General features: G+C 43.3%; 1 protein-coding gene and 1 pseudogene across 1 annotated transcript in view; both read right to left on the bottom strand.

Moving 5' to 3' along the window:
- The window catches only part of ASAP2 (ArfGAP with SH3 domain, ankyrin repeat and PH domain 2), a 187,925-nt gene that overhangs the window by 88,531 nt on the left and 82,826 nt on the right, over positions 1 to 16,568 (bottom strand). Inside the window, exon 3 of the mRNA XM_049784516.1 lies at positions 5,078 to 5,223. Coding sequence (XP_049640473.1) covers positions 5,078 to 5,223 — 146 coding nt within the window. The remainder of the gene's footprint in view (positions 1 to 5,077; positions 5,224 to 16,568) is intronic.
- On the bottom strand, positions 11,846 to 12,200 carry LOC126024090 (40S ribosomal protein S26-like; annotated as a pseudogene).

Genomic DNA, 16,568 nt, shown 5'->3' with positions numbered 1-16,568 from the left:
CTGTGGGTAGAGACACAGCCACTACTCACGCCAATAGAATCAAAAGAGGTCTCTCTCCCTTATGGTTATAATTCCAACTAAAGTGTGTGAAAGAAATAAAACAAAAACACAATGACTCAGAGCATGTTGGTCACTGGAAATTCCATGTTCCTCTTTTCATATGAATGAAGTGAAATTCCTCAGCACCAGGGCCCTTCCCGGTTCTCACACTGGAGCCTCCACCTGACATTTACCAAGTGTTGGTCCACCAATTCTCCGGCATCAGAGACAGAGACTACCTTCCAGACATCTGTAACTACCTTCCAGAAACTCACTCTATAATGTAGTACCAGTAAGAAAGTTACTTCTTAGTTCCAAAGTGGTTTTCAGAAAATTTTTTCAGGATTCTTACACTCAATCTGGTAGGAGAAAAGGACCTAAGAAACTAGACTGATTTATTTTTTTGTTTGTTTTTGGAGGGGCCTCACCCGGTGATGCTCAGGGGTTACTCCTGGCTCTGTGCCCAAAATCACTCCTGGTTCAGGGGACCATATGGAATGCCAGAGGATCGAACCAAGGTTTGTTCTAGGTCAACCGCGTGCAAGGCAAAAACCCTACCGCTGCACCACCACTCCAGCCCCTAGACTAATTTTATAACCAGTTGAATTTCATGTGACATTTCTGGAGCTGCCTTGTTTTCCTCTGTATCCTGTATAACTTCAGAAAAAAAAATGTCGACTTTTCTGAGGTGGCACTCCAACCCAGGAGTACAAAAAACTCACTTCATGCAAAGTTGGCCTTCCTTTGAAGACATTCTACTTGCTCTGTAAATACTGTTGCATGCGCTAAAGCAGGTAAGGGGCCAATTATTCTCTGTGGAGGTAGAATAGAAAACTTGAGCTATACAGAACTCAAATTTATTTTTTAAATGCCTGAAGAAAAACCAATGCATAAAATTTATGATCACCTGAACTTGAACCAAGTGACAGATCCTCCTACTGTATTGCCACCTGGAAACTGCATTTCTGTAATAAACATCCCTCCCCAGTTCTTCTTTTTCTATTGCCCCTGATCCTACGAGGAAAGCATGACTTTCTCATCCTTGTTTAATGAGCAAGAAACAAAGGCACTTGGCCACTCCATGGCCAGGGCCCACAACTCCATGTTGTGTTTCTCTCTGGAACACATTCCCCTGCTTTTCCTTCCATTCTCAGACTCCTCCTCCCATCAGTCTTGGCACAAAGCCCTTAGTTTCTTTATAATGTTACAATGAAATGGGTTTGCAATTTTAAGAGCTGGATCTGGAGGCCAGAGTGAGCACAGTGGCAGGGTGTTTGCCTTGCACATGGCCAACATGGGAGCAACCCAGGTTCGATTCCCAGTATCCCATATGGTCCCTAAGCATGCCAGGATCGATTTCTGAGAGCAGAGCCAAGAGCAATCCTGAGTGCTGCCAGGTGTGGCCCTAAAACCAAAAGAAAGAAAAAAGAAAAGACCTGGATATGAATGATTATACTGTCCCGTGGACCTTATTTTCCCTGCTGTGTGTGCCCTCATCAGATGCAGGAACACGGCTCTCTCTGTGCTTACCACACCAGGAGCACAGTAAAATGTGGCTACACAGAAACTTGCCGTAGAAAATGGCCAAAGCTGTGGTTGGTGGCCTTGCCTTGCACTTAACTTTGAAAATCAAGAAAAAGAGCAGAGGGTGTAAAAGACAGCACGGTAAGCAGGGCATTTCCCTTGTACATGGTGAATCAGGGTTCAATCCTGGGCATCCCATATGGTGCCCAAGCACTGCCAGGAGTGATCCAAATGCAGAGGCAGAAATAAATCTTAAACACTACCAGGTGTGCCTCCCCCAAACAATACAAAACAAACAAACAAAAGCATCAGCTGTTCCTGCTTCACCCCAGCTGCCTGCAATGATAACTGAGGAAAAGCCAGTTGGTTCCAGGTCTCATGTTGGCAAGGGCATGACCATCCAGAGAGCAAGATCAGCTCTTTGGACACCACCCCCAACCACACTGTCAGCTGAGAAAACCCAGGTGCAGAGATCAGGTGAGTGAAGATAAATCAGCACGGCAAGGGGCACACACCGAGGCTCCCTGGTCCCTTTGCCCAGGATCCCACTGTAATTCCTTTCACTGCCTGCCTCTTGGCTCACATATGCCCCTTTCTCTTGGCTTCCCTCCACATTACTAATGCTCATCCTTTAGGAGTGTCAGAGAAATGAGGCGTGGGTGCAAATCATTCTGGAGCCTTGTTTCTGAAAACACTTTGCCTTCATGCTCCATGCTCGAGGGATCAGGATACAGTGGCAGGCTAAATTATGCAACTTTTCAGCAGGCTCAGTGTCTGCACTGTTATTGAGGCGGCGTTTGCTACAGATCTGGTGTTTCTGAAAGACTGGAAGATCTTGGGCCATTCACATGGAGCCGCCCTGGGTGGGTTGTTTTTCTGAAAGGACATGCAGAGCCTTTGGTTTCAGAGGTTGTCTTTTGTTCTGCTGTGTTCACAACAGCCTCCTCTATTCCTTTATTTTCTTTTCCTGAAATGCCTGTCAATTGGATGCTGGCCCTAGGGGGGATAATCTTAGACTCATATTTTATGTATCTCCCACTTTTTTTTAAATCCTTTTGATCTATTTTCTGGGTAATTTCTTTCACTCTAATTTTTCTCACTGGCCTTTTATTTACTTTTAAAAATATTTTCTTATTCCCTCGGGACTTTTTTTTTTCTGAACCGCACCCAGCTGAGCTCAGGGATTACTCTCTAGGCTCTGCACTCAAGGATCACTCTCCTGATGGTGCTAAAGAGACTAGATGATATATGTTGCAGGGGATTTAACCCTGGTTAGCTGCATGCAAAAAGTCTAAACCCCTGTGCTATCTATCTTTCTGTCCTTCCTATTAAATTTTAATTTTTAAAAATATTTGCTTCCAATCATCTCCTCCCCCTCCATTAACAACAAATTGTGTTTTTCTCTTCCTCCCTGGGTACAAAGTCTTATCCCATTTCCCAGAGGAATTAAATACAGTTTCTTTCAAGGTTTCTTCTGCTCTGTGCATTACCTTTGTTACCTCCAACCTTTTTCTCTATTAATTTCTCGCTTTCATTTCTGGAGACTGCTCATTCATATTTAAGAGTTGGGCACTAAAAAGCTGGCTGCTAGCTTTGTGTGCATAGAAGGGATTTAGCCATAAAGGGGTCTGGGAGACAAGGCTTAGGCTGGTGCTTTTTACTATAGGACCCCCCACAGGCTAAGCATCTATAGAATTCTAGTCTGGGACTTTCTCTAGTGTTTTTTTTTGAAAGACCTTATCTGACTGGGTGGTGAGACCCTAATCAGCAGACTGCCAGGGTGGGGCCTAGGGAGCACATGAGCTGTCAGCCTATACTCTGGATGGTATAAATGGGCAATAAACTTTTTTTTGCGGGGGAGGGAGGATTGGGCCATACTCGGCAATGCTCAGGGCTGATTCATGGCTCTAAACTCAGGAATCACTCCTGGCAGCATCAGGGAATCTTATAGGGTACAAATAGTCAAACCTGACTTGAAATGTGCAAGGCAAATGCTGTACCATCATTCTAGTCATGAAATGGACAGCAGACTTGATTTAAAAGTCCAAGAGATTCCAAATTAATTCAAAAAAAAAAAAAAAAGAAAAGAAACAAGCATAGCAGTAGTTTTATTTTTTACCAATTTCAACAAATATTTTATAAGTGTGTGTGTAAGAGAGAGGGGGGAGGGGGCAGGCTCAGTGACCTATTTTCTTTCTTTCCCTCTTTCTCTCTCTCTTTCTCTCTCTCTTCCCTCCTCCCTCCCTCCCTCCCTCCCTCCCTCCCTCCCTCCCTCCCTTCCTTCCTTCCTTCCTTCCTTCCTTCCTTCCTTCCTTCCTTCCTTCCTTCCTTCCTTCCTTCCTTCCTTCCCTCCCTCCCTCCCTCCCTCCCTCCCTCCCTCCCTCTTCTTTCTTTCTTGGCCACATCCAATCCACTGACTTTCAGGGATCACTCCTGGTTATGCACTCAGAAATTACTCCTGGCTTGGGGGAACATATGGGACGATAGGGGATTGAACCACAGTCTGTCCTAGGTCAGCCGCATGCAAGGCAAACACCCTTCCGCTGCACAACCACTCCAGCCCCTCAGTGACCTATTTCTTTCTCTTCTGGCTATCACCAAACATTGCAACCCCTTGTTTCTGTACTTTTATGGTCAGACTCACAAGCCAGCCATCATCATCACTGTGAGAAATAATGAACTGCCCTTTCTTTCACTTGCTATGAGTTTGCTGACAGAAAAAATGAAAAAGGCACTGTTTGTGACTCTAGAGAAAGTGTTATTGAGTCTCTGACCTGGTCTGGTCTTCCATGAACCTATGCAAGAAGCTGAGGAAGAAAGAAAGGAAAGACATGGGGCTATGCCAATGGACATGCCCCTCATGGAGGAACCACTGGGCAGTCAAAAAAGCCCTCAGGCTGTCCACTTCTGGATTCTGTTCTCACAAGCATGGCACAAAGCTGCCAAGGTTAAGAAAGAAACTCATTCACTCAGCATTAACAAGCAACATCCACAGACAGAAAGGGCCAACACCATATTTCCATTTGCTTGAAAAACGACTTTATTAAGCTCTGCATTTGGGAACATAAAAGGCCTTTCATAGTCATGGTAATTTCTGTGCTTTGATTATAGGTTACCTTACTGTGTAAGGCAAGTCTGAAACATATTTAATAAATATTGCAAGTTCAAATGCCTAGTGTAATTACCAGAAACAGCTCAGTCTACACAATTTAGAAATGATTAAAATGGAAGTCAGGGGCCCTTAAGAAGATGAAAGCATTTAACCATTTTGTTCCACAGCTGTGCATTTTAGCAGTGATGAGCTGAATCTAATGTCTTATTAGGACATAAAAGCTAAAGGTTATTTCTAAAGTTGACCTAGTCTATGTGGAAAACACATTTCTTTTAGGAACTACAGGAGAGCTATGAATCCTAGCTTATCAGATAGATAATTTCAATTATCCTCTATTGTACCACTTTTCCTACTACAGACATTTCACACTGATTGCTAACAGACACATATAAGAACACTTACCAAGTTTTTGAACAGTGCTGTCAACTCCTTGGTAAACACTGAGAACTTCAGGAATGCACTTCCCAAGTCGGGGTCATCTCTGCACACACAGTTGCCACCAAACTTCTCCAGAGCCTGGGTATATTGCTCTTCATTTTCCACATGAGCTACAAGAGAAATAAATGGAAAATCCATGTTATGTTCAATGTAGCAATCTCTCCATTCTCATTTATTACCAGGCACTTCCTCATCCTAAACAGAATTCAACATATTAGCAGAATAAAAATCTGTGAAGGCAAGTTATGCAACACAAATATAGCTGTTATCAACAAAACAATCCTGGGATAACAGCAAATACTCTAAGAAAGATTCTAAACAAACAAGTCTGAGGACCAGGAAAATATGAGCTTTGTACATATCCTCAGTCTTGATGAAAAGTCTTGATCCTCAAATTGAGTCTTGATTCTCAATTTGGTGAAAGAGATAGGCAATGTACCCCAATATTCCCATCTCTTCCATATCTCTTAGGACTTCCTCCATGGCTTATACAATGGAAGGAATCACCAGTTAAATTGGCAAACTCAGTCCTCATACAGAAACCCGGCAAAGATATCAGTTTCTTTTCTTTCCAACCTCATTCATAGCCTCCACTTCTCCATTGAACGTAGAAGAATCAAGTGTCAGCCTCAGCGTCTCTGCTGATGTTTTCTACCCAGATTCATTGCTTTCCTAACTCATCCTTTCTCTAGAAAACTATCTGTGATTCTACCCGACAAACCTGGGTATCTGGCTTTGTTTCTTCCTGACCATATACCTCATATTTTACATCAAAACTGTCTGATAAACAGGGTCCTGCTATCTTGCTTGGATCTGAACTGGGATCGGCTGTGTGCATGCACTTTATCCTCTGTTGTAAAATAAAAATGCATGTATGGTGAGACCACTCCAGTCACCTTGTTTCCAACCCTTTAGGCAGACGGGTCTGATGAAGCAGGGTAATGGCAGAGAAATAATACCAGGCAGTCAGAAAAAGATTCATTGAAGTCGGTCTGCTTTTCACTCTCTCTGCCTCTTGCTTCCTCTGTGCCCACCAAAAGTGAGAACCCATTTCTTTATTCAAAATCAGTTCCCCATACCAGTAGGGGGAAGGTCGAGTACTCCAGGTGGGCTTTTACATAACCAAAAGAAGAGGTTTAGGGAAAGAGAATATCTGGGGGAATATCTTTGTTTAGGGCTATTAACTAGTCTTACCTCACACACCTCTCCAGCCCCCAAATGTTTGAACTTTTTTTTTTGTTGGTTTTTGGGCCACACCCGGAGTTGCTCAGGGGTTACTCCTGGCTGTCTGCTCAGAAATAGCTCCTGGCAGGCACGGGGGACCATATGGGACACCGGGATTTGAACCAACCACCTTTGGTCCTGGATCAGCTGCTTGCAAGGCAAACGCCGCTGTGCTATCTCTCCGGGCCCTTCTTTGAATTTTAATATATATTTGAATATATATGAATTAATTTATATATAGCAGGCCCCACACATCTACCTGATAGCAATTAATTATCATTAAGCCTCAAAGCCACACAATCAAGAGTGAAAACTCTGATTTACTGGGTGGCACTCTAGTGGTTGGTTCCCTTTCCTATCGGATATCAGCATCACACATGAATGTTCACCTGAAGACAGTGAATTCAGTCTCAAACTCCTGGTTTAGTAATGAGAATGGGGAAAAAGTGGAGGGGCAACAGGCAGGTAAGTTTATGTGGTAGAAAGAAATTCCCTATCTTCTGTGCTGACTGAACATTTTAATACCATTACTGATAGAATCTGGGGCATAACACAGTTCAGCCCAGATCCTCCACCAGAGTGTCTCCCCCAACATTTAAAGTGTTTTCACTTTTCCCTCTTCCTTGCTTTCCCTTTGCTGTTGTGAAAGGGGGTCATGTCACTGGGTGCTCTTCTTTGATTGTTTGGGGACCAAGCCCAGTAGTGTGCAGGACTTACTCCTGGCTCTGTACTCAGGGATCACTCCTGGAGATGCTCAATAATTTGGGGTGTTGGTGATTAAACTCAGATTGGCTGCATACGAGGCAAGCTACCCTACCTGTTGTACTATCACTCTATATGAGATGCTCATCTTTACTCACAGTGCTTTTTGCACTGGTGCCTGCTCAGAGCAGCACCCTTTTAACTTGTACACCTTTAGCTGCAGTGTCCATCCAGGGCCATAAGCATTAATGTGGTGCTCTCACACAATAGACTATGTACTGAGACTGCTTACTTTGCTGTTGCCTGGAGGTTCCAGACAGCACAGCCACAGACATAATGCTCATGCATGTCGGTGGCATTGGGGACCAAACTCCCACAATGGCAAGGTAGTTGCTTCTGCTACTGAGCCAGCCAGTGGGTCCCAAGAGTCAGAGCTTTTGTTTCTTTAATTAAATGAATTCGAGTCAATTTATAATAAAACCACATCTGTGTACATGGACAACTGATGCCTACTTTTTCATTGCTGCAGTAAATATTTAACACAACCACATTCTAGACAGAACGGGGCAAGCTGACATGCTGCTTAAATGGACATGTGAACTCCAGCCAAGTTCAGCACTGCAGCTTCGTTGCTGAAATCTGCACGCCCCAAATTTTCCACAGGAGAAATAAAACCACTAGTAGGCAATGCCAGGTTCCATGGACAGCCAGTGCATGAGGGGTAGGTACATTCGTCGTGGAGGGTAGTCACTGACCTAGAATCAAGAATCTGTGACCACCAATTCCAACAGTGGGATGCAGGACTTGATCTCTAGTGGGTGCCTTTTGTGGTTGAAAGAAAATATATTTTTGCTCTCAGAAAAGGACCCACTATTTCTGGGTAAATTAAATGCACTTTGGAGACTATGCTGAGCACTGGGGAGAATACAATACACACATGTGAAGAATATTTGGCTCTAAGGCAAGTCCTCAGAAGACCTGATTTCCGGGCGAGACCTTCCAGTACATATGTCTGGCTTATAAAACATTTCTCTCACGGGGATCTCTAGCTCATTCATGGGAAGGGCAAAGACCCTGTGCGATAACACAGAAGGCAAAATTAAATAAGAGATTAAGAAGAGTGGACAGAGAAATAGTGCAGGGGCTAAAATGCATGCCTCGAATGCATTGGCTTTTCTTTGTCCCCAGCATTACATGATTCCCTGAGCACAAGTGGATGCAATCCCAAAAACCTCCAAAGAACTACCTGAGTGTCCTGAGTAATTCCCAGAAACACAGAGCCCAAGTATCACTAAATCCTTGGGTCCCTGCACTGGACCTCTGGCCTCATTTGTTAAAAATCCCTAGAAGTGGGGCCAGAGTGATGGCGCAGCAGTAGGGCAATTGCCTTGCACAGGGCTGACCCAGAACAGACTAATCCTTAGAGGGGGACCCTAGACCTCCAAGCATTTCTTGGATACTCTCACACCCCTCAATCTAAAAATGAGGTTTTAAGAAAAAAATCACATAATATACACACAACAATAGCATGCACAGATGCCATTTACTTATACTGGACAAAAGTAATGCCACATGATATTTTCTGGCCACACCCAGCAGTCCTCAGGGGTTATTCCTGGGTCTGTGCTCAGGAGTCATACCTGGTGAGTTCAGGGGACCATAAGAGATGATGGGGACCACACCCATATAAGGCATGCAAGGCAAGTGCCCTACCCGCTGTACTACCACTCTAGCCCTACCACATGTTTGTTTTTTCCTGCATTTCATTTATAAAACTTGTTTTACTTGTCATGATATTGAAAGCAAATGGGAGCTCAGAGATCAAATAACTTGTCCTAGGAAATAGAGTGAGAAAGCAGCAGTGCTGGGTTCAAACTTGGTCTATCAAAGCCCATTCTTCATTCTAATCCGCTACACTCATGTTTAATGGACTTCGAGGAGATAGCCGCACCTTATCCAAACCCAGAGCGCTCAAGTCTTAAAAAATGCCAGAGAGACAGATCAGTTCTTTCTTCTACTGCACTCGACTTATAATTCTAGACATATGTTTAACAGGGACAGGCAGTTCCTTTGAAACCACATGCTATTTTATAACTAATTCAAAACTGGTGGTTGACATGTGGGTGACGGCAGTGTGGTATCTGATGATGGCGGCCAGTGCTGATGTCTTCCTGGATGAGAACCCCAGGCAGCTGGCTCCATAGACCCGCTCCTCTTGTTTAGCGCTCTCTGGACCAGTGGCTTATCAGAGATGCTCTGGAGCATTCCTGCTTCCTTTATGGGGATGGGAAATATGAACACAAAAGCAAGACAGAAGCTGCCAGTAAGTCACCCTGGAAACTGCGGGGTCCTTCAGCACGCTATCACAACCTAAATAAACACTAAAGCAGAGGGGAAAGAATTTTGCTTTTAGTAATGTCTTTTGTTCAGTTGAACCTGATAACCTGATAACCCTCTGAGATGGCTTTTGGGGAGGAGGGCCCACAATCAGCAATATTCAGTGCTTACTCTTAGCCCTATACTCAGTGATCACTCCTGACTAGCTTCAGGAGACCATAAGTGGTGCTAAAAACCAAACCAGAGTCAGATGCATGCAGGGCAAGAGTCTGAAGCCCTTTACTATGAGATGGCTGTTCTCATTCCCATTTTAAAAATTAGGCACCAGCACCATGATAAATACTATAGATTATAGTGTTTCATGCACTCAATGTTCAGTACCACATCCTGCATCAATGCCTGCTTCCCTCCACCACTATCCCAGTATCCCTTCCTGCTCCCCCCCCCCCAGTGCTAAACTCATTTCTGTAGTCCAGTTCTCAAGTCCTAGGGTTTCTGGCCATTTATTATTCCCCTTCTAATTTTCCTATATCCCACATATGAAAGCAATCATTCTGCCTCTGCCCATCTCGTTCTAACTTCACTTAGCACAATACTCTCCAAAACCAGCCACGTAGTGATAAAATGCCTGGTTTTGTCCCTTCTAGACCAGAACTCTTCCATTGAGTAGATATACCAAAATACCTTTATCCAGTCATCTATTCCTGGGCTCTTGAGTGGTTCCAGATTTTTTTGTCTACCGTGAATAGTGCTGCAATAAACATAGGTGTGCAAGTGTCTATTCATGAGAGATTTGAGGTCCATTGGGTAGATGCCCAGAAAAAGAATTGCTGAATCATCTGTAAGCTCAATTTTTAGTTTTTTGAGAAGTCTTCTCAAAAGGTTGAACCAGTTGACATTCCAAACAGCAATGGTCAAGGCTTCCCTTCCCACATATTCACAGCAACACTAATTGTATTTTCTTAAATATGTGCAGAGGTGTATTTCACTGCTATCTTTTTACTCTTCCTTTAATTTTATTTATTTTTAATTTTTTATTAATACTGTGAGTTATCAAGTTAATAACAGTTATTTCAGTCATTAAGTATTCAAATACCTATCCCACCCTAGTGTGACCTTTCTTTCACCAGTGTCCCTAATTTTCTACTCACCACCATAGACTGCCTCCATGTAGGTACAAACTTACTTATATTGTTTGTTACAACACAATGGCAAATGGCATTATCAAAATTTGGATCAAAAAGAATCAATTTGAAATTATTATTCTCTCCATGGTGTTACTAATGGATTTACTGGGCTGTGGTTGGTGCTAGTTGAGCATTCTGTGTTACTGTTCAGGCTCACTGAGCTTGGTAGATAGATTATTGTGACACTACTGGACTGACACGACTATAAAATGTTGAAATGTTGGGGCCGGAGAGATAGCATGGAGGTAAGGCGTTTGCCTCTCATGCAGAAGGTCATCGGTTCAAATCCCGGCGTCCCATATGGTCCTCCATGCTTGCCAGGAGCGACTTCTGAGCCTGGAGCCAGGAGTAACCTCTGAGCACTGCCGGGTGAGACCCAAAAACCAAAAACCAAAAAAAAAAAAAATGTTGAAATGTCAAGCTGCTGCTTGTACTAGCACAGTCCAGGACTTATAGATCTGAAACAAATTCGGTGGCTTGGCAGTTTGATAAGGTAAGCTGAAGAGCTGGGCCGTTTCTATGCAGGGTATTGTGTTGGGCTGCTATGATTCATGTAGAAGGGAATCTGCCCTCCACCCCTTCTGAGAATGCTGCAGAAGATTCAGTCTGGACCAAACAATCTGGGAAGCATGGGCAGCTATCAGTTTCTCTTGGAGAGGTAAAGGAGCTGGTGTGTCTTTCTGCTAGAAAGATGGATGTGAGTGTTAATAGAGGATTTCTATTTTAACTTGCATTTTACCTTGTGATAAGTGATGTAATTTTTTTCATATATCTTTTGGCCATCTGTATGTCATCTTTGAGGGCATTTCTGTTCATCATCTCCCCCCTCCCCACCCACACATACACTCTTTTTGGCTTTTGAGCCACATCTGGTGGTGCTAAGGGGTTATTCCTGGCTCTGCACTCAGAAATCAATCCTGGCAGACTCAGGGGACCACATGGGATGTTGGAGATCAAACCCAGGACAGCTGTGTACAAGGCAAATGCCCTGCTCACTGTGCTATCGCTCCAGCCCCACTTCTCTTTTTTTTTTTTTTTGAAGGGGGTCCCACTCGGTGGCGCTCAGGGGTTACTCCTAGCTGTCTACTCAGAAATAGGCACGGGGGACCATATGGGACACTGGGATTCGAACCAACCACCTTAGGTTCTGGATTGGCTGCTTGCAAGGCGAACACCACTGTGCTATCTCTCCGGCCCCCACTTCTCATTTTTTTAAGTATTAATTTCTATTATATTTCCCCTCAGAGGACTTTGTCTTCAATTCTTAATGGTTTTAACTGCTTTACATAGGTTTTGATGGAGGTCTTGGGGCAGCACCTGCAGGTCTGAACCTTGGTGGAGGCGTTCAGTCCTTGGCGGGCCTCGCGAGAGCGATTCCTTACTACCTTGCTGTGAATGGCACAACTCACACAGTAATGCAACTTCACATACAGCTTGGGAAGTTCATAAGCATCGAAGACGCTGGCTTCGGAAATGTCCCTCACGGCAGCGGCCTCCTCGATGTTCCTGATGACAAATTTCTTGATGGCCTTGTCCTTGGGCATGCAGCGGGCACAGTTGGTGCAGCGGATGGGCTGCACGTGTTTGCGGCCCTTCTTGGCCCGCCCGTTGTTCCGCCTTTTCTTGGTCATCTTGGAAAGAAGACTCGAAAGACCCACTTCTCATTTTTTGATGGATTTTTTTTCTTGCAAAGTTTTGCCAGTGCTTTATATATCTTAGATTTCAACTCCTTATTAGATGAATGTTGGGAAAATATTCTCTCCCTGTCTGTGGGGTGTCTTTTTATTCTAGTCCTCACTTCATTTGCAGGCAGGGGTCTCAAACTCGCGGCCCGCGGGCCATTTGCAGCCCTCCATACAACATTTTGTGGCCCTGCCCTAGAGGAATCTTTTTTTGTTTTGTTTTGTTTTGTTTTAGTTGTTTGGGTCGCACACCCCAATGTTCAAGGCTTACTACTGACTTTGCACTCAAGGATCACCCCGACTTTGCCTCCTGCCGTCCCCAGGTAAATTGAGTTTGAGACCCCAACCTGATTCAGTCCCAGCTGTTTATCTTTGCTTCTGTATGCTTGGTCAATTGCATTGAATCAATGAAGATGCCTCTGGATTCAGTATCACGAAGGGTTCTGCCCATGTTTTTCTCAATATTATTTATGGATTCAGGTGTGATATAGGTCTTTAATACATTTTGAATTGACTTTGTAGCATGAAATAATTAACGATGGGGCTGGATGGCGATGGATGGAGGCCTTTGTGCTTAGGCCCCAGCCACGTGGCTTCATCCCCCATCCAGCTGGCGGGTTCCAGGCCCAGGTGATCGGCGTAATCAAGACTCACTCACAGGCAGGCTTCAGGAAGCATTAACTTTATTCATACCCTATTCACCACATGTGTGTGGCCTATCTCATAACCTTTTAAGCACTAGTTATTCTTGGCCCTGCATCTAAACTCCTTTCAGCCATCTTCCTCAGAGCGCCCAGCAGCGCAGCAAGGGCCAAGAGCCAAAGGCCCCGAATCCCCTTGGTTCCGCCTTATCTAACATTTCCCAGACCCCTCCCAGGAATGGGAGGGGCTCGCAGGTAAAGTTACACCTATTATCCGGTTCCCAAGACCCCTCCCAGAAAAGGGTGGGTCTAGGGTCTTAAATAGGTACACCCACATTTCCTCCTTTTCTTAATATTTTTATGCACCAACGTAATAGAGTGAAAATTAATATACCAGCCCTTTTTAAAAACATATTTTTGCAAAATATACTCTACACCTGTAACCTAAAATTCTATTAATGCTTTTTTACCAAGCACTATTCCAGAACTTTTATGTTCCTATACTTTTAAACTATATTGGGGGAACTTCATTGTTCCTATACCTTTTCTATACACAAGTACTCCAGCATACATGCATAACATACATTTTAAAAACAGGCTAAGTACATTAAAATACACAGTAAAACATTTTGCAATTGAAAATATTAACTTTGAAAGACAACAAAACACATTTAAATTATAAAGAAAATGACTAAGACAAAGATGCAGGTGGTTAGAAATTAGATGTTAAACTGTATTACCTTCCTTTTATTTTTATTTTTTAACCACTAACTAATTAAAACTTATTCCATCACCAACTATGAGTAAACTATAAAATTACCTGCTAAGTTTTTACACCTAAAATCATAGTTTAAATGATTAATTTGTTTCACGCTGATCTCACCACGTTGATTTCACCATGTGGCTTTTGTAAATTTTTAGAGTTTAGATGCTGGTTTGTTCCACGCTGATCTCACCACGTGGCTTCTGTAAACTTTTAAAGTTCAGATGTTGGTTTGTCCCACGCTGATCTTACTACGTGGCTTACTTCCGTAGTTCCAGGCTCCGCTGCCGGTTTGTGATCTGGAGCGTGGATTTCAGGTTTTTAGCTTTTCCGGGCAAAGCTGAGCCCAGCCGAGCCGAGCCGCTTTAGGAATAATTAGAAGCTTTTTGCCGCTTTTTTCCTCCGGGCGGCACTTTGGATGGTTTTTCTTGGCCACAGCTTTTTTGCAGAGGGCTTTTGGATGTCCAGAGTTGTAAAAGTTCAGTCCGAAGTTTTCAAAGTTGAAATTCAAATTTAAGCTGCAGGTCATTTTCAGAAAATCAGTCCATTTTTAATAGTTTTTTTTTCCTCCTTTTCCAATTTAGACTTTTAATAAGTATTTGAAGAGGCCCAGGTTTTTGTTTTTTGTAACAAAGTTTCAGTTCTGGGCCTGGGCCTGGGCTGGAGGTGATGCAAGCTTTAACCTTTCTTCTTCCAGTTGCCCTTCTGCCCCAGAAGGGGTTGCGGCCATCTTTGAACATGGCTTCACGTGGCCAAACACTTTGGGCTGACTGCATCTGAACAAAGTGAAAATCAAACAGAAGAGCAGAAATCTCACCATTTTCGCTGTTTTCTTGGGTCCAGGATTCAGGTCAAAGTTCGGAGCGCCATTTGTAGCAGGACAGCCCCTGAAGAGGTTGACTGATGGTGGGATGGAGAATGAGGCCCTTTTCTTCCAGCTCAGAGCACGCGTCTGCCACCCTGTCTAGCCCACGGTTCTGAGGTGAAACGGCGGGTAAACAGCTCGCAGACAATCAGGCTCGTGGAAATATTTGCTTTATTCGGATGGACAAAACTGAAGTCCAAAGACTCAGATTCAGTTCCAGCCAGCAAAAAGCCCTCGCCTTCCACAGACCCTTGCTCTTATACTCCAGAGTCAGGTCCCACCCAATGGTGGGATCAGATACCAACCAATGGTGAAAGCAGAATCAGGTCCTACCCTAGGGTGGGGGCAGAATGCCAGGTCACACCCTAGGGTAGGGCACAGATTAGGGTGAGCAACATAGTAATCCCCCAAAATATTTACATACACAACAGACTTTTTGTGCATGGTATAAAAAAATCTGAGTTTTTTTTTTTTTTTAACATGTGACTGGTCAGTTTTCCCAGCACAACTTGTGGAAGAGGTTGTCCTGGCTTCACATTTTCTTCCAAATGAAGTGGAACACAGATCTTTTGACCCACCCCAAATCCCAAGTTGGTAGAGATAGGACAGCCATCAACGCACCTTCTGTCCACTTACATATGCTGCCTCCCTTCAAGGTTACTTGTAGGAAAAAGTATTCCTTCTCCCTACTGATAGTCAACCAACTTGGCACAGAGAAACAGCAAGATTTATGCTTTAATACCAAAATATGTGCTCAAACTCCCTATCATCCTTCCAAGATGCTTCTCAACTGACAACTTGATATAGGTTCAGTTTTTGAAAGCCTTTTACCTTAGAAATCTTCAGAAATCTTCAAAATCATGTGTTGATCCTAGCAACACCAATAGTGATCAATGAGTTTTTGGATCATCATAAATCTCATCTATTTAAAGTTTTTGATCCATTGCAATTTAGTGTTCTTCTTATTCTTATTCTTATCATAACTGATCACACTGTTCTAGTCTAGGTCAAAGGAATCTCTTCACACTAACCTAGATGGGATTTGTAATACATATTTCTCTGTTTGCAAATCAATTTGATGCTTCTTGGTTAGGATCACTGCTCTGTCCCCCTCCATGTTTCCCAATGTCACTCACATGATGGCCACTACAGAGAATAGGAGACCCTCCATAAATACTAATTAATTGACTGACCTACTGATCCAGAATGCCCAAAATTGAGATTTCCCTACTAGGAAACAGAAAATTGTTAAGTGTCTTTAGCTTCTGCCAAACACAAACTTAAAATAGGAACCTAAATAAATAGCTTGGGAATAATAAGCCTCCTGGAAAGAAACCAGACTGGGTCTCTCAGTTTTTATTTACAGAATTGCAAGAGCTGTTCTTCTAAAAAGAGTTCACTTTCCCACCTCCTCCTTGTTTAAAAATATCTAAAACCCAGATTCTTATTAATGATCCAGATCCAAGACTCTCTGATGTGGGAGAGATTTAAAATGGAAATCCAAGTGACTGATTCCATTTCTTCTCAGTTGTGACCCAGCATTTCTCATACCCCTAAATAAAAGTCATATTTGCACCTAATTTATTCAGAAGGATAAAATGAGAGAATCACAGAGAAATCTATTATGAAACATGTACATGCATATTCATGCAAATTTATTGTGTGACTTTCAGTTTACTTGATTATGTTAGTCTTAGGAAGCTATGATCCAGGAGAATCCAATGACTATAGTTCAAGAAAAATTGTTGGATCTGGAAAGTATAAAATGTGGTCATGGTGAGAGAGAAAGCAAGTCAGCAGGCCAACACTGCCACTGGCTGGGCGAGCTTCCCATTGCCAACTTCACCTCCATGTTTCGCCCCCTCAGACATTCTCTGGTTACTTGCAATCGTCACAAAAATGTTACCATCTGCTGTGGCTGACACACAGACAAGCAGGGCTGAACCCTAGGAAAAGATATGACAACTTCAATCCATGCAAAGGTATCCTGAATTAGGCCAAGTGATCTTGGGTTTAGGGACTGAAGAAGACAGTTGAGCTGGGGTTCAAGGCCA

The sequence above is a fragment of the Suncus etruscus genome, chromosome 12 (assembly GCF_024139225.1).
Source record: "Suncus etruscus isolate mSunEtr1 chromosome 12, mSunEtr1.pri.cur, whole genome shotgun sequence".
Lineage (NCBI taxonomy): Eukaryota > Metazoa > Chordata > Mammalia > Eulipotyphla > Soricidae > Suncus > Suncus etruscus.
The sequence above is the reverse complement of the archived record's forward strand: the minus strand, read 5'-3'. Positions and strand labels throughout refer to the sequence as shown.